Raw genomic sequence first — 26,098 nt, 5'->3', positions numbered from 1 at the left:
TTAAGAAATCCTGCCAGCTTGGATTGTAGTTTCAGTACTTTTATGACAAATTCCTGTAATGTTTATTAATTTTCCCAGAAAAGCATATATCTCTGCCTCCCAGGGTTTGCAAGTAATGCTGACACATTTTTGTAGCAGCTGTCATTGAATGATACATTTCCTAGTTTTCATCATGAAGTTAGAATTCATTGAAGTGGGACATAGGAAGTATTTTTTTCTGTGGGTTTGAGACCATATTGGAAATAGAGGAAATCGGTGGGGAATTGTTATTAATGATATTGAACTTGAGTTCTCCCAAATTTAACACATTATTTTTCTAGAAAGTTGCTCTGAGCTCTCTAAACACCAAATTTCTTTCCATTTTGTCTCTCTTTTGTAAAACTAATCTGAAATATGAATTATTTCCACATTATTTTCTGTTTTTTTAACTTTCTATTATATTACCAGCCTTTTCCCAAATTATTACTGGCATGATTTTTTAAAATATTTTTTTTATTGATTAAGATATTACATATGTGTCCTTATCCCCACGTTACCCGCCAGCCCCCCTGCCGGAAGCCAGTCCATCCTTGCTGCTTGACACAGTCGCTGCAGGAAAGAAACATCTGCACAGCATATGTTTCAAGGGACCTGGCGTATATGGCATACTGTTCTTAATATGTTTGCTCCCCTTAGCGCTGTGTGTTTTAACCAAGGTCACCTCTCCGAGAAAGGTTGTTTCCCCAGGTAGGAATTTTTCCCTGAAGTCAGGGAGGGGATGAAACTCCTTAACTAAGTGCCAGGCGGGTAGTTAATCACTACAAACAATCATGCTTAAGCTACATAATCTTTACTCCCTGGAATGGAGATAAGAAACGCCCTAACCTTTGTAATAGAAATTGACGGGATTAAAATCAACTGGGATAAATACGGATGTAACAAGACAATAAATGGCAGAACTTCCCTGGAGATCCAGACCAGAACTTGGCTGGAGATCCTGGCTAGAGATCCTGGCTAGGCTGCTGATCAACTGAACGCTGTCTCTGTGTCATTCCTTCTTCGCCGACTCCATCCACACCTTTGGGGACCCCTGGACCTGCTGGGGTTGGACTCCGGCACCCCCCCACCCCCCGCTCATGCCCTCACCCCCCCGTTGTCCCTGTCCATTGGTTAGGCCTATATGCTTGCATATAAGTCCTTTGGTTGATCTTTCCCCCTTATCCCCACCCTCCCCTACCTTCCCTCCAAGGCCCGACAGTCCAATCAATGCCTCTCCGTCTCTGGATCAGTCCTTGTTCATCAGTTTATGTTGTTCATTATATTCCACAAATGAGTGAGATCATGTGGTATTTATCCTTCTCTGACTGGCTTATTTCACTTAGCATAATGCTCTCCAGTTCCATCCATGCTGTGGCAAATGGTAAGAGTTCCTTTTCCTTCTTCCTCTTCTTAAAGAATACCTTTCAGCATTTCATATAATGCTGGTTTGGTGGTGATGAACTCCTTGAGCTTTTTCTTATCTGTGGAGCTCTTTATCTGACCTTCAATTCTGAATGATAGCTTTGCTGGATAAAGTAATCTTGGTTGTAGGTTCTTGCTATTCATCACTTTCAATATGTCTTGCCACTCTCTTCTGGCCTGCATGGTTTCTGTCAAGAAATCAGCTGACAGTCATATGGGTACTCCCTTGTAGGTAACTGACTTTTTTTCTCTTGCTGCTTTTAAGCTTCTCTCTTTGTCTTTTGCTCTTGGCATTTTAATGATGATGTGTCTTGGTGTGGTCCTCTTTGGATTCCTTTTGTTTGGGGTTCTCTGCGCTTCCTGGACTTGTAAGTCTATTTCTTTCACCAGGTAGGGGAAGTTTTCTGTCATTATTTCTTCAAATAGGTTTTCAATATCTTGCCCTCTCTCTTCTTCTGGCACCCCTATAATTCTGATGTTGGTACGCTTGAAGTTGTCCCAGAAGCTCCTTACACTATCTTCATATTTTTGGATTCTTTTTTCTTTTTGCTTCTTTGGTTGGGTATTTTTTGTTTCTTCGTATTTCAAATCTTTGACTTGATTCTTGGGATCCTCTTGTCTGCTGTTGGATCTCTGTATATTATTCTTTATTTCAGTCAGTGTATGCTTAATTTCTAGTTGGTCTTTTTTCATATCCTCCAGGGTCTCACTAAATTTATCGGCGGTTTCCATAAAATTCTTGAAAAACCTTATAAACGTGGTTTTGAACTCTATATCCAGTCATTTGCTTTCCTCCATTTCTGTCATTTGTGACCTGTTTCTTTGTCTCCGCATTTTTTATGCTTCCCTGTGTTGGTAGAGTGGTTTTGTGTGCTAGGTGTCCTCTAGGGCCCAGTGGCTCAGCCTCCCCCATTACCTGAGGTGGACACTCTTGGTGCACCCCCTTGTGGGCTTTGTGCACAGTCTTGTTGTAGTTATGCCTTGATTGTTGTAGGTATCACTGGGAGGAATTGACCTCCAGGCCAATTGGCAGTGAGAATCAGCTGTGTCTGCAGTGGGAGAACTGTGCTGAAGACACCCTTTTGGGGCAAGACTTGCTTCAGTGGGGCTTTGGTGCTCACTGAGTGTGCCCCCTGAGTGTGTCCCTTATGGATCAGAGGAGTTGTAATCTGGATGATCCCACTCTGACCACTGGGTACGATGGCTCTTGGATCTAAGGAGGTGCTAATTTAGTCTCTGCCTGAGATTACCCAGCAGGAGCTACGAAAAGATCTGCAGATTCCCCTTCCTTTTTTGGAGTTTGGAGGTGCCCAGATGAGGCCCAGCTGTGAAGCAATGCAAGCTGCTGTGGAGCCTTGGGCCTTCTCTTGGAAGTTCTGGGTCTGTCTGGCCCAGCTGTAATTTGTTAGGTAATTTTCAGGTTGCAAAGGGCCAGGGCATTCATATGCAAAAGCCTCTGCTGCAGCCTGGGTGGGGCAGGGTCTCAAGGAATCAACAGGGCAGAGCAAGCAGCTATGGCTGATCCTCGGCCCTGCCCTAAGGGACTGTGAATCTTAGTGTCCCGGTAATTTAATTGCTGCAAGCACCTCTGAGGGAAAGCCGCCCTCAAGTTCCGAGTTCTGCCTGCTTCCAGACAGTCCAGTTTCTCCCCGTATGAGTCCTGGGTCCCCAGAGACTTCCCGGAACCGGAGTTCAGAGCAGTCGGGAGCTTGTGACTCCCTCCTGATTCAGAAAGACGGCCGCGTCCTCAGGTACCAGCCCCTTTCCACGCGCACTTGAGCCTCCGTACCTTTGCACTTTACTTCCACAGCTCCTGAGTCTCAGAGTGCTTTTCTCTTTCCTTCTAGTTGTAGAATTTACACTCAGCCAGCCTTCCTGTAGTTCTGGATGATGTCCGTTTTGTCTTTTTGTTGTATTTTTGAAGTTGTTGTAGGAGGCAGCAATTTCGGTGTTTACCTATGCCGCCATCTTGGTTTCTCCTACCGGCATGATTTTTAATAGGCATATCATATAATATTCATGCTTTTGCCCTTTTGTTAGTCAACAAGGTTATTTCTAATAATGAAATATTATAAATATTGAAATAAGGATGCTGTGGCCATCCTTATATAAAATGTTTTTCATTCTAAGTGTTTCTTTAGGGTTGATTTTTGGAATTGAAATCACCGGGTGAAGGTATATTTTCCTTATAAAGTGAATTAAAGAAAAGTGGCAGAACAGGAAGGTGAAACCTATGTACCCATCACTCAGCTTCAATAGAAATCAACTTAGGAGCAACTTGTTTCTCCTCCACCACCCCCTTCCCCCTCACCCAGGATATTTTGAAGTAGATCCCAGTCATCTGGCCATTCCATCCTAGAACTCATCTTTGCCTTCTTTCCCTGGTCCCACACAGATAATCCATCAGCATGTTCCACTGCTTTTATCTCCAGAAAATACCTTGACTGTGTCCATGGGTGCCACTCTAGTCCAGGCCACAATCATTTCTTTCCTGGACCATTTCAATAATATATTTCTTGATGTAATTCAAATTTCCAGGTAAAAATTGAACAGTTTATTGCTTTTGAAGACACAATAAAGATAAGGCTAAGGTCAAGAAGATTTTGATTAAGTGAATGATGGTGATGCTTACCTAATACTAAATACAATATGTAGATTTATATCTTGTCTGTCCTGTGGTTATTGAAGCCACTGTTGTCATGAAAAATGTAAGAGGACTGAGATGTGATGATTTATAGTGGTCTGTGGAAATTTGACTGTGCTGACTCCTTAAATTAGAAGACTCAGTTTCTATTACTTCAATATTTACACTTCAGACTATGTCAGACAGCTTTGAAGCATCATGTCCAATATCTCTGTATCCACAGTCTGTATGGCAACCAACTCTATGCAGACCCCCTTTAACTTCATGCCGGTGCAGTAGGGGCCATGGCTACTTCATGGCCTCTTGCCTCTTGCACACACCTACTTCGCAGGAAAGCCCACTCCAAGCCCATGCTTGGAAGAATAAAGGAGTCAATTCCTCGTGGATTGTTAGGCAAAATGTTTCTAATGCTTGATGTACCCAATGCTACCTTAAGAAGCACATTGCTCTCAGTGACCGCCAGTTCACCCCGGGAGAGGTAGGTTCGTATCATCTGAAAAGAATGTTCTTACATAGGAAAGTAGGCCCATTAAGTGGTTCACTGCTTTGAAATATACAGTGTTTATCAAGCACATGGCACTTGGCTTCAAGCCTGGAGGCTATATATATCAAGCCCCCATCCCCTTTCCCGTGTGGAGATCTACCATCTTACTGTTGGCTAAGACTCTACTTCTGTCCATAAGTTTCCTTAATAAACTCTCCAATTCTGGAGTTTTCAGCCTGGGGAACTCAGGAGAAGGGCAAATTGATGCAGGACCCAGTGACTTAAGGACAATGTGAGGGAGTGAAGGGGGTCCTGTTCGCTTGCTCTAATATCAAGCACAACTGTATTATGTCTAGTCTGTGTTTCCCATGAGATTTCACCGTCAGTGCCAACTGGACAATACCAACCACCTATTTGTTCCCCTACAGCTAGGTTGCCTTTCTGTTATTTATTGTCTCCTTCAAAGCTACACTCACTATTCATTTGAATTAGGTTTCGTTTATGCCAGAATATTTAGGGTGGGACCACAGTACTCTGATTTTTTCCAGGTTTCACCCTCTCCCAGAAGTAAGCAAGTGGTGTTTTTATTTCACATGTGGGAATAAACTGGTTCATAGGGAAGTTAAGAACCTTATCCAAGATGAGAAATTGAAGGGAATGGCAGAAAACTTTATAACATTCTCCAAGATGCAGAAACTATTCATTTGGACAATTACACTGTTTTGAAATCAAATATATTTGAAAGTTTTAAAATTCAAGCTGACTTTTGGTGAAGTCCTTAGAATTTATCTTCAGTATGTCCAGTCTTATATTTCTGTGGTTCCTCCCCTGCCTCTTTTTTCCTAATGCCTGCATATCTATGATGTTTCAACCAAGTATCTCCTATCAAAACCTGGTCTAAGCAAAGGAGCTGAAGCTATACCCGCATACAGAGAATATTTATTAATGTTTAAGGTATTACTTCTCCCTAAAATGATGCATAAATGAATTTCTAATTGTGGAACTTGGGGACTAAAAAAACTGGGATAGACTTGATTGGAAAAGCAAGGTGAAGAGTGGGGAAAGGAGTTTGGAAAAAATTTATTTCCTTGACTCCTGGAACTCCTGGAACAGATGAAGGTTCTACTTATGTGTCCTGTTGGTGGAAAGTGTCTTGCAGGGGCTAGCAGGGTGTGCCAGGAAGAGTGCATCAGGAATAGTTATTCTACTTGCTCAGGCTTACATATATTTTTTAAATAATCTATTCTTTAGAGCAGTTTTAATTTCACAGCAGCAAAAATGAAGGGAAATTATTGAGAGTTCCGATGTATCACCTAACTGTCCCCATGCACAACCTCCCTTGCTATGAACATCCTGCACCAGAATGGGACATTTGTTACAATTGAACCTACACTGACACATCATAAGCACCTGAAGTTCATAGTTTTTATTTGGATTCACTCTTGGTGGTGTGCATTCTATACATTTGGAAAAATTTGTAATGACATGTAACCTTCATTATAATAGCACACAGAATAGTTTTATTGCCGTAAAAATCCTTTGAGCTCAACCTATGCATCCCCCCTCCTCTGAATCCTTGGCAATCAGTCATCTTTTTTTTTTTTAATGAAAAACTATTCTGTTTAATAGTGCACTTCATTTATGCTACAGGATGAGCAGGATAAGTTGGGAAAACATAATGAGGTCATCCCTTCAGCTGATAAATTCAGGAGCTCCAACTTACCCCGGCAAGGAGCCCTGCCACGAGGCACAGGCCAGAGCCTTCCTTCTCTGGGCTTTGCACTTTGTTTACATTCATACTCTGCTGTTGAAGTCAGAGGTGGGGTCAGGAGAAGTCTGCTTCTGGGGCCAAATGTCACAGGTCATAGGTGACAGAGGGCAGGGCAAGCTGGCTGAGCAAGTTCCTTAAAAGCATCCTTAGTCATTAGGGTTTGAATTAAACAACTTTTTATCACAAGAGTGGTGAGAGGAAGAGGGAGAGAAGAGGAAAGAAAACAAAAACTAATTCTAAATGCTTTTGATCCATTTCCTCATGTTAGTTAGACTCACTGATTAGTTGTATTTCCCAATTAGTCCTGGGTTCTCCACCAAAATTGCCAGAATGCTTTCAGAAACTCCTCACCCCCAATCAAATAACAAATCCCTCATCACCCTATTTCCTTATCAAAACTTAAAGCTGGATTAGGAACAGTGGCTTCCACATACAGCATCCTTTCCCATTTCTTTTCTCTCTTTTTTTAACAGCTTGTAGTTACTTCAACACATTTAAAGTTCCTTTTCCCTTTCTTAGCAAGTAACAGGACCCAGAACATTCTTTCCACTGCCACCTGTGCTGACTATACTGACTCCAACTAGCAGAATCCTTAGAATTTTACTCCTACTGTACTTCCACCCTCACCTTGGTAAGAAAGGCTCCCTTGGTATGAGAACTCTGGTCTAGTGCAAACTCCCTTCCATAATGGAAAGTGATTGGTCCTAGAGCTTCCCTCTATTTCCAGCACTTAATCTGCTGCTTGCCTCCTAATTTTTTAAGGCTGGTATTGTTCCTAGGGAAACTGACCAGGTTGCTAATCACTGTGCCAGGATGACTTGCCCAATTATCCCCATTCTCTAAATGAAAGATTTGCATCAGAAGGGACACATCCTAAGTTGTTCATACTTTTTTTTAAAAATATATTTTATTGATTTTTTATAGAGAGGAAGGGAGAGAGATAGAGAGTTAGAAACATCGATGGGAGAGAAACATTGATCAGCCGCCTCCTGCACATCTCCCACTGGGGATGTGCCCGCAACCCAGGTACATGCCCTTGACCGGAATCGAACATGGGACCCCTCAGTCCGCAGGCCGACGCTCTATCCACTGAGCCAAACCGGTTTCGGCGAGTTGTTCTTACTTTTATAGTAAGACAGGGGGTCTTCAGACTCAGAGGAAGTGAGAAAAACAGGTGTGTGGCCTCTTTCATGTAGACTCCCTGATATTTAATTCAGCAGTAACTCAGAGAGATCTTTTGCTCATTCTCATTACATTCAAAGGCTTCTCTCCAGTGTGAATTCTCTGATGGTGGACAAGAGCTGAACTATACCTAAAGGCTTTCCCACACTCATTAAGGCCTGAACTATAGGTAAACTTTCCTCTGCATTCCATACATTCATAGGGCTTCTCTCCAGTGTGGATTCTCTGGTGATGAATGAGGGTAGAGCTTCTACTGAAGGCTTTCCCACATTCATTACAAGCATACAGTTTTTCTCCAATGTGGATTCTCTGATGATGAGTAAGGGTGGAGCTCCAGCTAAAGGTTTCCCCATACTCATTACATTCATAAGGTTTCTTTCCAGTGTGGATCCTTCTATGTAGAATGAGAGCAGAGCTACAACTGAAGGTCTTCCTACAATCATTACATTCATAAGGTTTCTCTCCAGTGTGGATTCTCTGATGCTGAATCAGATGTGAGCTCTGGCTGAAAGCCTTCCCACATTCACTACATTCACAGGGTTTTTCCCCGGTGTGAATTCTCTGATGTTGAATAAGGTCTGAAGTTTGATTAAAGCCCTTGCTACATTCATCACACTTATGGGGTCTGTCTCCCACAGGAAGTCTCTGATGTGAAATAAGGTTGGAACTCACAGTAAAGCTGTTCCCCAAATCATTATATTTCTCACTTCTCTCTGTCATGGGGGTTAGCTTTTCCTCAACTGTCACTTGACCAAAATCTTGTATCTTCCTATGCAGTTTTTCTCCAGAAGAGTTCCCCAGCTGCCTCTTGAGACTGACTACTTTTTCATAGGCTTCTCCAAACTTAAGACCCTGAGAAATATCCTTTTGGAATCTTCCCAACAACACCCCATCTGATTCTGTATCTTCAGAAATTTCTTGGTCATGCTCAGTTCTGGTCTCACCATCCAATGAGAATATATTCCCATAATTCTCCAGCATACATCTCTATAGAGATCCCTTTGAGCAGGCTCCAAACGCTCCACTCCTTCCAGATAAAGTATACAGCCACATCCTCAAATATCACCAACTCCTGAGACTTGGCCTTTAGGAGTGAAGCTACCAGCATCTCAACCCCCAGTCTGTCCTTGTTGGAAAATGTGGGAACTTTGAGGAAGGAAGACCACTCTCAAGCAGGGACTGAGGTTCCTGAGATGCATGATCAGCCTGAGTTTCCATGGGCAAGGCCAGAAGCTCCTGTCTCTGGTCTCCTATTTGCAGATTCAGTAGGAAATAGGTTTTCTGAATGAGATAGAGGAAGCACTTCTGTATTCTTTCCCACCTTCTTTGTAGTTATCTCTTGGCAGCAGTTACTGGGAGCTCTTGGAGATTCTGACTTTAGTTGATGCCAATGCCTGGAGGCAGGGACAGAAAACTTGGGGGGTCCAAACACGGACCAGGCCCCACTGAACACTGTCACAGACCCCCACAACAGGGACAGAACAAAGAACCAATCAGTCATATTTTAACTGTCTTCATAGTTTTGTCTTTTCCAGAATGTCATATAGCTGGAATCATACAGTATGTAACCTTTTCAGACTGGTTACTCTCACTTGCTAAGAACATTTAAGGTTTTACCTTGCAACTCCCTAATAACATATGATGCAGAGCATCTTTTTATATGATTATTAGCCATCAGTATATTTTCTTTGGTGAGATATCTGTTCAAGACTTCTGTCCATTTTTTAAATTGGACATATACCTTTTCTTACTATATAAGTTTGAGAGGTTTTTTTATATTTTGGATAGTAATCATTTATCAGATATCTTTTGCAAATATATTCTCCCAGTCTGTGGCTTGTCTTTTCATTCTCTTGAGACTCATGCTGCTACATATGAAAAATAGTGGGTCTTTTTTTCATGTTCATTTACTTCCTGGTTCCTGAGCAGCAGCCAACAAAGTTGAGGTGATATGAAAAGAACATTATGTTCTGGTATCCATGAAGTCTGCATATCCCAAGATACACAGTTTATTTCTTGTCCATTTTCAGCTGCGGTATGCCATATATCTCACCACTAACAGCTTATACAGATGGATCAAGGAACAGAATATGTGGCCTCTGGGATGGAGGTTACCCCTAGGGATTTCTGTTATATATTCCTTAGAACTTCAGGATGTTATTGCTCTTGGAAGTTTCAGATTTCAAATTTGTGTAAATGTATTGTCTGCAGGACCAGCCCTGTTTCAAGGGTTACTTATCAATAAAATAAATTAATTCCTCTAGTACACAGTGATCACCCCCAACTGCCCTCCCCTGCCAACCCAGTCACCCCTAACTGTCCTCCCCTGCTGTCCTGGTCCCCCTCAACTGCCCTCCCCTGCCAGCCCAATCACACCTAACTGCCCTCCCCTGCCAACCTGGTTGCCCCTAACTGCCCTCCCCTGCAGGCCTGGTTGCCCCCAACTGCCCTCCCCTGCTGGCCATCTTGTGGCTGTGGGTGCCACCATCTTTGAGGGTGTGGCAGTCAATTAGCATATTCCCTCCTTATTGGCTGTGGGCACCGCCATCTTTGCGACAGTGTGAGGGTCAATTAGCATATTCCCTTTTTATTAGATAGGATAATTTGGGGTTAAATTTTACCAAATGGTTTTTCTGCATCTTTTGAGATGATAATCTGGGGATTCTCTTTTAATGTGATAATATGGTGAGTTACATTGACTTTTAAATGTTAAACCAACCTTATACTCTGGAATAAATTCCATTTGTTCATGATTCACTTTTCTTTCTATATATTTCTTGGTTTAATTTGCTAAAATTTTGTTTAAGATTATTGCCCCCATATTTTTAAAGGATATGGACCTGCCTTTTCTTTTCTTTTCTTTTTTTAAAATATATTTTATTGATTTTTTACAGAGAGGAAAGGAGAGGAATAGAAAGTTAGAAACATCAATAAGAGAGAAACATCGATCAGCTGCCTCCTGCACACCCCCTGCTGGTGATGTGCCCTCAACCAAGGTACATGCCCTTGACCGGAATCAAACCTGGGACCCTTCAGTCCGCAGGCTGATGTTCTATCCACTGAGCCAAGCCTGTTAGGGCCCTTTTCTTTTCTTTGAATGTCTTTGTCTGGTTTTGTATTAGGAGGATGATGAGCTCATGAAATGAATAAGGAATTGTTTGTTTCTCTTCTATTTTCTGAATGAGTTTTTACAGGATTGTTAATATTTATCTTATAAATGTTTGATAAAATATATCTGTGAAGCTATTTGTACTTGGTGTTTTCTTTGTGGAAATATTTTAAATTATGAATTTAATTTCTTTAATTGCTATAAAGTCTCTTCAACTTTTCTATTATTTTTATATCAGTTGGTAATTTATGCATTTCAAGAAAAGCTTCCATTTAATTTACGTTGCCAAATTTACAGGCATAAATTTATTCATAATATTTTTTTAACCTTTTAATGTCTATAGGGTTTTTAATAAGGTTAACTCTTTTATTCCTGATATTGGTGATTTGAGCTTCCTCTACTTTTATCTTGAGCAGTGTAGAACTTGTGTTATCCATAGCAGGCTTTTAGGAATGTTAAAAATATTGTACCATGCCCCAGGAGAGGGTGTCACCGTGGATTAGGCTGCTCCCTTTGGTCAAGGGCAATGTTCACTTAGGGACATAGCTGTTAGCAGTTAACATTACCAGCAACTGGTGGATGGGTACATGAGCCTAGAAGAGGAGATCTTAGCAGAGAATGGCATTATCCATTTTGGAAGGAAAAACACATTTTGAGTGTGAGATAAAATTTGAGCAAAAGCAGGGTGTTAAATAGCAAGAGATCAGCAGAGGTAATATGGAATTTGGCTTGGTGAGGACCAGGGGCAGAGAAAGGTCCCTAAATAGTACTCACAATTTGGCTTCCCTTAGTTTCTAGGGGCCTAGGAAAGCCATAATGTAATCCTAGAAACAGTGATGACTGCCCAACTAACTATATCTACTTTACATTCTAATTATTTCATGCTAATGAGCACCTAGACTAATGGAAATGGATACTCAATTTACTTAGTAAATATAGAATAAAATATTTTAAAGCACAAGTCTCTGGTGAAAATTAATAAAGGAAGCCTTTAGTGGTAAAAAGTTGGAAGCTACTGGCCTGGAGCCTCAGGTGAAAGAATTTTGGTTTAAAATCAGCAATAGGAATATACCTCTAGGTTCCTGACTGAGAAAGTAATTATAATTGATTCTTAAATCTTAAGTCCAGAGTTTCAAATTTAACTCTGGCAATGTAAATTTGTTATTGTGTACTGTAGACAAGTTTGAAGCAAAGCCTTCTCTCTTAAAAGAATACAAATATTTTCATAGCTTTTTAAATTGATTATGCACATGCAATTGTTTTTATCATTCACAGATCATCAAGAAGTGAATGAGATCCATGAATGTAATTTCTTAATCATCCCCCAGAATTCCAACCACCATTCCCACTCTCCAGTGTGCAGGTCTTTCTTTCTCCTGGTGTTTGCTGGGAGCAGAGTCCACTTCTGGTATTTATAAGGTGTCCCTCCTTGCGTCTTTAATTACTCAAAATTCCTACCCTGCTTGCCTTCAGAATCTCTTCCCAAGAATATATCTGAAAAAAGAACAAATGCTGGTTAACAAAAGGGTTATCCATCTCTTCCAGGTTGATTTGAACTTTTATTAGGAATCAAAACTCTAAACTATGAGAAAAATGCAATTTTAATTAGTTGGTGAATATAATATCTTACAGATGCTCACAAATATAAATCCCAACTGCCCCAAAGCAGCCCTCTGCATCTCCTTTGCCTACTGGCTACTCCCCTTGGCTGAGCTGCCTTCAGAATTGCCACATAGAATAAGCATCAACTTGACATCTTCTCCCTCCCACATCCCAATTTCCGCCTTCATTCCTCATTTCTGCTCATACCCCATCCAACTAGTTTCACATCTCCTTGTCATCTTTGGCTTCCCCCAGCCATGATTGTCCTACCATGACCTCATGCAGTAATTTTTCTATTCTGTTTCATGCCACATCCCTGGAGCACACGCCCATCACCAAGACCCAGAGGCTAAACAAGCTTCCTGACCTCCTTTCTTAAAGGATTTTGTTCCTTCGTCCCTGAAGCATGGTGACAAAACATTAATTTTCAAAATCATGCCACTCCCATGCTCTAAATTCTTTAATGAGGTATATTTCCATACAGTCCTCAATGTTCTGGCCCCAACCCACTTTCCAATCTCGTCTTACTCTTTCCCTCTATACAGCCCACTGGTTTTGTCTACCTGCTAAACAGGTGGTAGAATTGCCTGTCTTTGGCCTTCCTTTTACAATAGTTCCTCATTCCATTGGAGAGGAGGGCTCCACTCTTCGCTTGTAAAACATTTCCCCATGTTTTCAACCTTTAGATTACCTCTTCTCTTTTCTATGACTTCTCTGGAATAGAGATATCTTTTTCTCCTCTAAGCATCTAGAAGTCCAATGTTCTCTCTAGTTAGTATTTAAGCATGTACTGCCTTATAGTGTTGGTTCCATTTTCTTAGTGTACAGGGTTAAAAGTATTATGTTAGACATAGCTATGACCCTTCAAGTGAAAGTGGATCCCAGGCTTTTCTTCTGTGGAAAACACAACAGAAGCTGAGAGAAGGGGGGGAAGCTCTACCTAACAAAGGGCTTGTGGGCCAGCAGGGTAGGCTGAAAAGTCTAGGACAGTGGTTGGCAAACCGTGGCTCGCGAGCCACATGCGACTCTTTGGCCCCTTGAGTGTGGCTCTTCCACAAAATACTACGTGCGGGCTCACGTACAGTGCAACTGAAACTTCGTGGCCCATGCGCAGAAGTCGGTTTTCGGCCTGGGCGAGTCTATTTTGAAGAAGTGGCGTTAGAAGAAGTCGGGGGTGTCGGTCGGTCGGGCAACAAGAGACGTGGTGCAGGCGGGCCGCGGGATACGCAGCACGGGCGACGCGCGATTCATGCATGAGTTGAGTGAGCCAGTCAGCCAGCCGTCTCATGTGCAGTGGTTAGTGCTAGTCACATCCGCAAATCGCGCGCGGGTGACAAAAGATAGACGAAACAAGTATATAAGACGAGTGTGGATGGGAGAGTTGGAAGGGGTCGACCTCAGTGAACGTACCTCAATCAGACTGAGGACTTTTTAGCAAAGGCCAGCTTAGGAGTACCCTAATGAAGTTAATAACAATGTACCTACCTATATAGTTTAAGTTTAAAAAATTTGGCTCTCAAAAGAAATTTCAGTCGTTGTACTGTTGATATTTGGCTCTGTTAAGGAGTTTGCCGACCACTGGTTCAGGAGAAAGGGGTGAGAGGGGTGCAAGAGAACCAGAGTGAGGGCAGGTGAAGTGGTTGATCTGAGACATTTGGAGAGAGGGGAAAAAGTGTCTGAGGGAGAGTTTTTACAACAGAGTAAGTCTTGCTGTGCGCAATGTGGCAACAAGTTCTCCTTCCACCTCCTCACGAGGGCTTCAGTGGAGACTTGCATTGTTTAACAGATGTTTTCTTATTAAGTTAGATTCTGTTTCTTTTTTTTATGTACTGTGTACCGATTGTTCGTGTCCCCTCCAAATCCATATGTTGAAGCCCTAAGGCTTAAGAGTGATGGTATTTGGAGATGGAGTCCTTGGGAAGTAATTACGCTTAGATGAAGTTATGGGGGTGGGGTGCCCATGACATTAGTGGTTTTATAAGAAGAGGAAAAACCAGAGATCGCCGGTTCTCTGCCACATGAGGAAACAGTGAGAAAACCACTGTTTATACACCAGGAAAATGGCCTTTACCAGGAACTGAATCAGCCAGCACTTTGATTTTGGGACTTCCCGGTCTCTAGAACTGTGAGAAATAAATATCTGTTGTCTAAGCCACCCAGTGTCTGGTATTTTGTTATGACAACATGAACAGACCAATATAATGTGACATTCTGTTGTGATAGGCTGTCAGATAGGACAAGGAGGCCTAACTCTGTACACACACACACACACACACACACACACACACACACACACGTATTATCGTATAGTTTGTAAGTTCTTTTGGAATAATAACTTTTACTTCTCAGTATCCATGCAATGCCAAGCAGTACTGTGACTATAAGGAGCCCACCTCCTACCTTGACTGTTTGTCTTTGGTATTCCTGAACCTTTGTGTCCCTCTTCACCCAATTCCAGTATACCAGTCATGGCCTCCAGCGGGTCTCCCAGTGAGGGCCATGTGTCCCAGTGACTATGCAAGGACATCCACTGGGGTTTGGGAAGAGAACAAAATGGAAAAACAACAACAACAACAACACCCACACACATGTGCACATACACATATGTACACATACAAATCCATTCTTTATATTTTTTGTTTGTTTTATAATGTACATGCAAAGTAGAATTGGCATCTAGTAAGAACTATTTGGCAATTACAGTATTAGAATTTAGATATCCTTTGAGAAGGTCTAGTTCAGTATTTCCTAGATAAACTTCAAAGAGGTGGTCACTTTATTTTTTTAAATATATTTTATTGATTTCAGAGATGAGGGGAGAGGGAGAGATAGAAACATCAATGATGAGAAAGAATCATTGATTGGCTGCCTCCTCCATGCCCTTTACTGGAGATTGGGCCTGCAACCCCAGTATTTCCCCTTGACCAGAATCAAACCTGGAACCCTTCAGTCCATGGGCTGACACTCTATCCAATGAGACAAACCAGCTAGGGCTAGTCACTTTAGAAATACAGATTTCTAAGCCCCACCTTAGACCTGCTGAATCAGCATGGGGTAAAGTAGGGACAGGACTCTGAAGTTTAACAAGCTCCTAGTTCACCCTGAAGCAATGAACCCATGGGTCTGCTGTCCACTGACATCTAACCCACTTGTTTTGCTGAAGAGGAAAGTGACTCTTAAAGAAGTAAATGACTTGCCAAGGACACAGCCAATTCGCAGCAAAGCCTCAACCAGGACCCACACCTCAGCATTTGAATCCCATGCTTGTTCTATCCCCATTATACTGTGCTTGCTTTTCAAGCTATGGGCATCGTTTTCAAGTTTCCCAGACTCTCCCTTCTTCCAGTCTATCACTCTGGACACTTCCCAGGGGTTTATTATCTGCGGAAAGACATCCAGGATGATGTCATATTGTTGCCTGCACAATCATGCAGAAATTGAGAAAGTTCAAGCTACGCCATGTGATGCTGCATAAGTGGCTTAATTTCCAGATGGAACTCACAGGGGGCAATATTTCAGCTTACTAAGTCATGTCGATTGAAAAATACAAAAGCTTTTGAGCTTTTGTAGATGTAAGAAAATCAAATGAAGGACTGCTAACATCCTATTGCCAGCTTAGGTGAGTGGATGCGTGGTGGCCCTAGCAAATAAAGAGAGAACTTAGGGGAAGAAACAGGTTTAGGGAATTTGCTGATTCATTAGTTAACTTTTTGTGGAATAAATTATCTCAAAATTTAGCAGCTTCAACCCTGACATATTTATTACCTCCTAGTGTCTGTGGATCACCAATCAGGCCCTACTCAGCGAAGTGCCTTGGGCTCAGCATTCTCACAGATGTAATCAAGGTGTTGCAGTCCCAGCTGAAGACTTGCATGCTCACTCCTGTGGTTGTTAGCAGAACCTAGTTCTCCCAGGGCTATTGGACTGAGAACCTTAGGTCCTCATTGGCTGTTGGCCTGAAACCTCCCTCAGTTCCTTAGCCACAGGACTTCTCCATTGGGGCAGCTCAGAATATGGCAGCTGGCTTCCAGCAGTGTGAGCAAGAGGAGAGTAAGAAAGGGCAAGCAAGATGGAATCTAGACTTTTTGTAACTTGATATCAGGAGTGATACCCCATCACCTCTGCTATACTCTGTCTGCTAGAAGTGAGTCACTGGGCCCAGCCCACACCCAAAGGGAAGGGCTAACTCAAGGGCGTGAGTACCAAGAGGTGGGGACCAGTGATCATTGCAGGCCATTTTGGAGGCTACCAACTGTGGGAGGACTAGGTGGGGACACTCGGCAGGAATTTGGACATCTGCATTTGAAGCTTTAGGGAGATATCTACTGGAGATACAGTTCTGGGAGTTAGCCCTTTATGAGTAGGAGATGAAATCATGGGAACAGATGGAGTCAGCCAGAAAGAACATTTAAAAAAGTTATCCACTAATTACTAACTTCTAGAGAAACTTCACATTGATATTAAAACACAAACAAAAATATACTAACCAAAGCCATTTGTTACTCCTAACTTAAGACTTTCAGATTGGCCATGAAATTTTGGGTTAGTGCACGTGGCATCTTCTGGTATGATTGGAATATTATTAAGATTCCGAGAACAAGCTCATTCTCCACAAAAATCCCTTAAAAGAAGTAACTAATTGAAACCTGAAACATCTCCTGATGAAGAAAAATAAAGTCTAATTTGTCCTCCATCAGTTTTGAATTGCGGATCTGGTGGATCTCTCAGTGTTTCCAACAAGTTTTGGGTGATGAATATTACAAATATTCATACAATATGATTGATTGTAGTCATTTAAAGGCCTGTTCCCACGGGCCCACAATACCCATCCCCTTCATAAACACCAGGCCCAGGGTGTGTCACAGAAACCTTGGAGAGCGAGAAGTATGTCACAGTCTCCACTGGTCCATGACCTTTCCTCCCACTGTGCTTTGCTTTGTGCTCATCACTTCAGCCTGGAATGTTCTCCCCAGACTGTTCTGTGCAGCCAAATCCTACCCTCCCTTCAAGGCTCAAATCCCTTCTCTTCCATTAAGTCTTCCTAACTGGACCACCCCACCCCACCTCTCTCTTCTCTGGACTTCTGTCGTGGTGCCACCCATTTTGGGGACTAACTCCCAGCCATTTTCCATCCTTTCCTTTGTCTTACTCATCAGGGGTTGACAAAGTATGGTCCATGTGGCTAATCTGACCCCACTGCCGGGTTTTATATGGCCTGCAGGCTAAGAATGGTTATTACATTTTTAAAGTGTTGGGGGGAAAAATAACTCAAAAGAAGAACAGCATTTGTTACATGTGAAAATCATATGAAATTTCAATTCAACGTCCATAGATAAAGTTTTATTTTGTCAATAAAACACTTGTGGAAATTTTCTTTCTTTGGCTTCTGGCCCCATAAAGCCAAAAATATTGATTATTTGTCATTTTATAGAAAGTGTGCAGACCTCTGCTATACACACTTGCTTTCTCCCTCCGTGAGGACACAGTGCTGACACATTCTGGTAGCTTCTGCGGGGTCTACTAGAGTCTGGAGCACAGAGCTGGTGTTTGTTGAATGCTGTTGAATGGAGCTGAGAGAAAATGTGTTTTTAATTTGTGATGGATACAATGTTATGTCCTTTCTTGCTGTCCAGGCCTTCTCTTTATTCCCCTCTGCTGTTGGGCTGGTATCTGTTATGTCTGGTAGAAAAAAAAAATGACAGGGAATACCAGGGTGGGTCCCAGAACTCATGGAAAACACAAATGAAATAAAGTCTGGGAACCAGAACTTTTGTTTTGGGTGGGGAGGATCTGTTTGCTTTTGGGGATTGAGGTAATGAAAGTTATTTCAATAACATAATTCAACGGTTGTGCATGCTTTCTGCCAGAAGAATGGCTAGGCGAACCTCACTCAGGAACCCCATCTGCAAAATGCGAAGAGTAAGCACTGAAATGTTGAGCAAATTCTCCCTCAGCAGAGCGCAAAACTATGCACACACCTAGGTTAGACTATGTGAGATGCGCCATATGGACACAGACTAGATGGGGATGTGACTGGAAAACTGAGGCAGAGAGGCAGGGACGTTGACCTCAGCAGCTGTCATGATCCTTTCATTTCCCAGTGAGACTTTGTGACGGCCTCACAGAATACATGGAGCTCGCAGATAGGATGTGGTGTAGTTTCACATAGCAAGGAAGCTCAAGAGATGAATTTGTAGCTTCCAAGAACACACCAGAGAAGTGCTATAGATACTGGGAGTGGGTCCAACCTATATCAACCCAATCTTGCCTGAGATTTTTGTGGCAGATGGATGAGGTAGCTGTGATGAAATGAAGAGGTTGTATCAAAGGCATGGTTTTGAATTCAGCCCTGTCTCTAGTACTAGTTTTATGAATTGGAGCAAGTTTCTTAACTTTTCTGAATGTGCGTTTATTCATCTATAAAATTGAGGCAGAAGTATTTTCCTTCGTAAGTCTGTATTAGTTATCTATTCATGTACAACAGACTACCCTAATGATTAAGTGGCTTAAAATTACCATAATATATTTATTCTGTGGGTTTACAGGGCAATGCTTGAATCTTGAGATGGTGTAGTGGACATCTGGACATTTTTTGTGTGTGTATCTGACAAGCATCTATTCCCCAATTTTTGGCAACAGTGTTTTGGTCGTCCTTTGTGGAGCAACTCCTTTCCTCTAGCATGCCTTCTTGTTGGGCCCATCCATCAGGCTTCTCCATCTTCCCCTGGCCAGAACTGTGGGTCAATTGGACCCTAGCCTTTGACTTTGAACCCTGAGAAGTGTGGCAGAAGGACCAAAATGGTTGGAATGGATTCACTCAAACAGTACCACACTGAAGAGATTCTCCATTTGTTTCTGATGCTTCTACTCAGAACTGAGCTACTCTCCATTTGTCACAAAGTCAGGTTCAATGAGCCATCTTATGACCTGATAATACTTTAAGCAATTTTTAAAGACTTAAATTGTCCAGACTTAGTTTTCTTGCTTGTAGACAGAACCCTTGCTGACAGAGACATCTGTTCAGGAGATATAAAGTGATGAGAATGGTCTGGAAGCTAAAATGTCAGAAGATTCCAGTTGATCAAACAACAACAATTTAACTAGTTATGTTTTATATAACAGTTTTTAGGACACTGTACAAGTTTCCTTGAATAAGAAATGTAACCTTGTCCTTAAGGATCCGTAATCCAGCTAGGGGAGAATAAGTACAATGACTACAGAAAAAAATATGTATTTCACTATAACAATATAATATCCCAATTGTCAGTACCTAACAGTGCTTGGCACATAGGAAGCATACTATCTACACTAATAAAAGAAAAAGATGCAAATTGACCATACCTTCATGATGCCCACCAGCCAATCAGGAGTGAGTATGAAAATTAACCTTATTGCCTCTGTGGAGACTGACAGCAGGGAGGAGGCAGCTCCCAGCACTGCCTGGCCTGCTTGGCCATCACCATGGCGACCAGGGAGCAGGCAAGTGCGGCTGCAGGCAGCACCCAGCATGGCCTGCTTGGCAGTTGCTGCAGTGTGGAGCAGGCAGGCCCCGCAGAGAGCAGAGAACCACGGGGAGCGGGCCTAAGCCGTCAATAGGACATTCCCTGAGGGCTCCCGGATTGGAGAGGGTGCAGGTCAGGCTGGGACACACACACACACACACACACACACACACACACACCATGCATGAATTTCGTGCACTGGGCCTCTAGTAATTACATATTACAACTAATACACTATTAAATGAGTGATTCAGTTAATTAGTGCAATAAGGTCTGAATAAGAGAGAGAGCATATGAGCTAAAATTCCTCATGAACAAGGAGGAATTTGAGCAGATGCTCTTAGAATGGATCAAATTCTTTGAAATGGAGAGGAAGGATAAAGGCATTGTAGCCTATTAACTTATTTTGCAAACAGAGTTATAAACTGTGATAAGTATGGAGAGAGGTGGCTTCTGAATCATCTGGCATTAGAAAATCTTATTGCAAAGACATGGATTTTCTTTATTTGTTACTGAACTTTGTTACTGGAAGCACACTGCTCTAATATATGTTGATTGCCTAGATAATGGGATATTTCTTATATGTTTAAAAATGCATTTCCCTTTCAGTAATCAGGTTTTTGCACCCTTCCCCTGCAGATTTTTTTATCATTATAATTAATGGTGGAAGTCATGAGACTTATTGCCCAAAGAAAGGAGGATATGGGGTAGAGCAGTGGTCGCCAACCTTTCGGACCTCACGGACCACCACTGGTCTGCGGACCACTGGTTGGCAACCACTGAGCTAGAGCTCCCATGCCAAATAAAGAAGATGCAGAAAGTCTTTCCTCTACTAGAGGATGGGGCCAAGGAGAAAAGAGGAGAAGATGGGGACAAAGAGCAGAAGCAAATGTTTAATCTAAATTTCCCCCTTAGAGTGAAATCCTGGAAGGTAGTTTAGGGTTGAGGTAAGAATCATAGAAATATCCAGAAATGCTGGAATGGGGGCCTTGCAAGGCACCAAGATATGCTCTTTGCTTAGTGGGAAAAGCCTGAGAAAAGTTGTGTTCAGTTGCTGCTGTCCAACAGGACACTGAGTGGGAGTTCCTCGGAGAGAGTAGAGAGTCTCCCATGTTAGCGGAGTGTAGAGAAAGCAGGCAGGGTCCCATCAGCCCTGCTTCTCCTGAGCCATGGTCCCTCTGCTCCGATCCCTTTCCCAATCTGAACACCCCCTTACCCTCCCTGCCCAGGGAGCTTTGAAAGATGCCCTAGTGAAGGTTCCACTCCAGAAATCAGAACCATCGGGAGTTGGGTCCTGGTGTCAGGCTTTGTTAAAGCTCGTAGGTCATTCTACTGTATAGCCATGGCTGAGAACCGCTACCCTAAGTCTAGTCTAATCATGTGTTTGAAGTTAAGTTAAACATCACTTCCTCATGGAAGCTTTCCCTGATAGCCCCCAACGTAAGTCAAATCCCCTTTTTATATGTCCTCCAAGCAAACGCCCAGTACTTCTCCCTCTTGGCATTTAACAATTGGGCCATTATTTATTTCAAGTAGACCGCCTGGAGAGAAACATTCTGCCTTGCTCTGCAAGGAGCCTGTTTCAACCATGCACCAACTGCTACACACTGCTCAGCAAATAACTTCTTGAATGAATGATCAGCCTTGACTCAGCCAAGGGTGTGTGATCAAGGCTCCAATTTATGACTCTGCTAAGAGCATTTTAAACCTTAAACTAGACCCCATGTACTTATAGAACTATGGTTTGAAATGGGTTCATGGTTTTGCAATTTGGTTTCTTTTCCACCTTCATGTGTCACAACATATCAGCAGGCTCATTCATCATCACCATTACAACCTGTGTGGTCAACATTATTATTATTATTATTATTCCCATCTTGCAATTGGAAAAATGTTAAATAACTTGCCCAGGTGTCTATACCCTATTATCTAGGCACAAACTATTGCAAATGAGGAAAACCCCTTCAGCAGGCTTCCTGTTTGTTCTGAGCTGTGATTTCTGGCTTGGTAGCTGGTGGCGACTAATACATGGGGATTTTCTGGGGGTCTCCAGTTCCAGCGGCCAAGGCCCAGGGTGCGATGTCCTGACCTCCTAAATCATTCTAGGGTGCAGAGAACACCGGGCCTTAAACATATAAAGATGCCATTGCCATAAATATTATATTCTCCAAAGTCACAGTGCTTTGCTTGTCCTGGACAGGCAGGTGTGTGTGTGTGTGTGTGTGTGTGTGTGTGTGTGTGTGTGTGTATGCTCTCGCGGTTTGGGGCAGGTGAAATAGGGTCATCCAGGAGAAGCCCAGTCTTAGCTTTGGGCTGGGCAAGAGGACCATCTCATCACAGCCCCTACCCCAAATCCCAGGTTTCAACCTGCACAGGCCTATGGGGCAGAATCACACCGAGGCTACTGGAGTATCCTGGATCCAGCCTGGCTGGCTTGAACCAAGCCTCAGAGGAGCTGTGCCTGGAGCAGGCTCTCGACTCCCCAGGCGGCAAGTGGAAGTGGCGGGGGTCACCGCCCCCCCCTCCCCACCTGCACATCAGTCCCTGCCAAGGCCCACGACCCTTGGGGCTCCTGGCTTCAGCGCAGGCGCCGCTCCGGCTCCTTTCCGTGCCCAAGAGGCGCTGTAAAGAGGCACAGGCAGCGAGGACAGGTCTCATCTCGCGCAAGGGCCGCCTAGGCCTCCAGGGCCGCTGTCTCCAGCGCGCGTTCTTGGTGCAGGTGGCACAGCTCTCCGCGCGGGCCGGGTTTCCCAGATCACGAGAGAGGCTAATCTTGGGTCTTAACCTCCCAGCCGCTGAGCGGGCTCCACCGCTGCTCCACTTCTTCCCATTCCTTCAACTTCTCACCCGCAAACGAACAATCCCAGGCCGGGCAGGACCCGATCACCTCTGCCTCCTCTCACTGCACTAATCCCGCGAGCGAGGGAGGCCGCTGCGCCGAGGCGGTGGCTGGCAAAGGGGAGTGGAAAGGGAGGATGGATGGGGCCGAGGGGTGGGGTGGTGATGAGGGGGATGTAGGAGGGGGTGTCATTTTCTTTTTCTTTCTTTTTTTTTTTAAAAAAGTATTTCTCTCGCGAGAAACCGCTGCGCAGACGATACTTGAAGAGGTGGGGAAAGGAGGGGGCGCGGGAGCCGCGGCAGAGACTGTGGGTGCCACGGGCGGACAGGCGGCCACAGCTGGAACAGCTGCGGGCGGAGCGGGGCCGCGGCTGCTGCGGCGAGGACCGAGAGACAGCCGCCGCCTCCTCGGGAGCAGGAGCCGCCGTTTTCCCAGTGGGTGCAGCCGGGGTCCCGGCAGGGGTCGGGCGGCTACCGGGGCTGGAGGGGCGGCCACCGGGGCTGGAGCTCCAGCCACCGAGGCTTTTGCGTTGGCGCCGCGGCGAGGACGGGGATGGGGGTGAGGGGCTGTCCCAGGACGTCCACAGCTGGTGCTGGCCCCCTTCTGCCTGACAGCTTCCTGGCCCGGGTCTCCCGGTGCCCGGCTCCGAGTCAGATGCTTGGGGGGCGGTGGCAGCGCCCGCAGCCGGCCTCGGACGGCGCGGCGGGCTTCTAGCCCCGCGGCTTGGCGGAGGGGACAGGCTGGGGAGCTGGGCGTTCCGAGCGCGCGACGCGCGCAATCCGTGCCATGAAAAAAGAAACGCAGCGAACTGGCCCCCGGGCGCAGGGACCTCTCCGGACCTGGGTACTTTGCGGCGCGCTTTCCAGGCGGCGCCCGGGAGGCCGTGGGGTTGGCTGGAGCCACTCCTGCCGGGGGGCCTGGGCTTTTCAGCCAGCTGTGGACCAAACGGTCCTCACTTACCCAAAATAAGTGCGCCACGCGCAGGCGGCGCGCGGGCTGGGCTGGGGAATGGGGACCGCGAAGCGGCAGCATCCCGATGCCCTGAATGACTCCCCGCCCGGGCGATTTGTCTGTTGCAGCTGGCACGGGCCGCCCGAAGTGGGAGCAGCGCCTGGAGAAGGCGGGAGGAACCCGGCCCGGGGTACGGGCGGCGGGAGAGCGGGACCCCGGCGGCGCGGCGCGCGTGAGGGCGCAGCGGCGGCCGCGGAGCAGCCCCGGGCGCGGCGAGAGGCGGCGGGAGCCGGCGGCCGCTCGACACCATGCGGCGAGGGGGGCTGCTGGAGGTCGCCCTGGGATTTACCGTGCTCTTAGCGTCCTACACGAGCCACGGGGCGGACACCAATGTGGCAGCTGGGAACGCGAAGGAAACCCGAGCCAGCCGGGCCAAGAGAAGAGGCGGCGGCGGACACGACGCGCTGAAAGGGTAATGCAACGGGGCAGCTCCTCTGGGGTGGGTCTCCCCTCCCTCTCCTCCAGAGAAACTGAGGGGATGGACTCCCGACCCGGGAAGTGTCCCTCACAAGACCTCCTGGGGGCCCCTTAGAAGTGCAAGGGTTACCCGGTCCTCTACGCATTCGAGGATAAACCACTCTAAGGATTCCTGCCCCAGAGGCGAGGTCATGGTTAAAAGGAATCCTGGGCCATTGTCGAGGCCGATTTTGGGAGGCCAGAAGGGTTCTTTGAGGAAGAAGGGGAGGAGCTGCGACTGAGAGTAGAGAAGTCCATTCCTTTCCCTTCATACCAATCCGCTCGGGTTTAGGGGAAAGTACTTTCCTGTGGGCATCTTTGCAGATGCTCCATTTGTAAGGGAGCGCGGGCGGGGAGGCATTCCAGGGACAGTGGGAGAAGACACACAGTGAGTGGTCAGCGTCCTCTAAGTCGCGCTATTAAAGTTAGGGAGTGAGTTTTCTGAGTAGCAGTGCTCTTCAGAGGTCTACGCTGGAAGCCCAGCAGGGCAAGCGTTTCTGAGAGCTTGTTTCTGGGTTGTAAGGAGCTCTTCATTTCACCGGGGCACTAACGCTGCTGTGGCCCAGCCTTAAAGGGTGTTTTACACCGGTGGTGTATGTGTTGGGTGCGTGCAGCTGGGCCCTTCACCAGCTTCCCATGCCCCTGCTACAGAAACTGTTTCAGCAGGAACTATTTAAATTAGGCAGCTCGACTGTATAGGGAATACACTTCTTTTAAAATTGTTCAGATTGAGAAAGAAATTCCTTTCTGCGGTTAACTTCAAGCCTCCATAGGAGCAACAGGATGGACTGTAAATGACCCATTTTATCTCCTGGGAGGAGCCTATTAAGTGAACCCAGACGGGAAATACTCAGAGGCTTTCCATGAAGTGCTTATGATTCTCATTGTTGCTCTTTTTTTTTGAGGAGTTCTGTAGCTTGATTATAGGGCCCTGGGTGACCAAGTGATGTTGTCTCTGGGATATGCGGCTGAACAGTTCACTTACTATTTCTTGTTCTGGGCTGTTTTAATTATATCTGTAGTGACATTTGTGTTTGTGTGGCCCAGGTAGGGAATAAAAAGTGTACTAAACTGACAGATGGGTTTTTGAATCCTGATCTGAACTGGGGACACGATGACTGTCAGAGCCACGCACTTAGACTGTGGTAAATCGTGTGGTTTCCTGACCCCAGGAAATAGTTACAATTAATTTAGTTCCATCTTGGTCTGTGTGGGATTCCGCCAGTGTTGGAAAGACAGTTTGCCTACCATGTGAAGCTGCATCCGCATCAGGCAGCAGGCACTGATTGCTCTGTGTGTGAGGCCCTTTGCAAGTTCAATAGATGGACCGAAACTCTGACTTTTCATATGTTCTCAAAAAGACCTAATTTCTCCAGCATTTTTCCTTCAAAAATATTTCTGCTATGTAATCTTATCTTGATATCTAAGTTTGATGCCATGGTTGAGAGAGAGAGAGAGAGAGAGAGAGAGAGAGAGAGAGAAAGTGGGGGTTTAATTCTGTGGATGAAAGTCTGCAGGAAGACATTAGGCCCGGCCAGACAGACATTTGTCTCATCTCTATGTGCTATCACCAACCAGGGTGTTTCCTTGGGAGGCACAGACTTAGTGTGAAAGCAGAAACTAAGCTCTGCTGCTTAACAGGATGTCCACACTTTCACTCACACCAGCGCTTCCTTCTGTTGGGTTTTACGTGCTTATGACGATAGAGAGACAACCCTCTCTGTTCCTCACAGTATTTGCTCCCTAACACAGATGTTACCCTAGTGCAAACTATTTATAAAGCCTTCCTATAAACATGATATTAAATAGAACAGCAATTATGACTATTCCTAATTCTCATGTTACCTTTAAGATTTTACCTATAGACATGTTTTAAAAATAATTAAAATTAACCTTTATAGTATAAATATTATATGTTTGTATGATATGATATAATATAATAATGAACCTTTATAATATAAGGGGCTTTATTGTTATTCTCATGTTATCTATTTGGGGAGGTAAAAATGATAATTTAAAAAGATATACAATTAAAAGTATTGTTTTACTTAGTACTCA

At 44.6% G+C, this 26,098-nt stretch overlaps 1 protein-coding gene and 1 pseudogene across 3 annotated transcripts in view; one reads left to right on the top strand and one right to left on the bottom strand.

Moving 5' to 3' along the window:
* Positions 1–7,527: 7,527 nt before the first annotated feature.
* LOC118664527 lies at positions 7,528–8,825 on the bottom strand (annotated as a pseudogene).
* A 14,028-nt stretch (positions 8,826–22,853) lies between these two features.
* Positions 22,854–26,098, top strand: part of FBN1 (fibrillin 1) — a 237,974-nt gene continuing 234,729 nt past the window's right edge. The window contains exons 1-2 of one of the 3 annotated variants that reach the window (XM_036300760.1): positions 22,854–23,007; positions 23,653–23,996. In XM_036300760.1, coding sequence (XP_036156653.1) covers positions 23,833–23,996 — 164 coding nt within the window. In that variant the 5' untranslated portion in view covers positions 22,854–23,007; positions 23,653–23,832. Of the gene's footprint in view, positions 23,008–23,652; positions 23,997–26,098 lie in introns of those variants that run through there. The other 2 variants (XM_036300742.1, XM_036300753.1) reach the window with 2 other exon arrangements.

Source organism: Myotis myotis, unplaced genomic scaffold (assembly GCF_014108235.1).
Source record: "Myotis myotis isolate mMyoMyo1 unplaced genomic scaffold, mMyoMyo1.p scaffold_m19_p_1, whole genome shotgun sequence".
Lineage (NCBI taxonomy): Eukaryota > Metazoa > Chordata > Mammalia > Chiroptera > Vespertilionidae > Myotis > Myotis myotis.
Note: the sequence above shows the minus strand (reverse complement) of the source record. Positions and strands in the feature narration are given on the sequence as shown.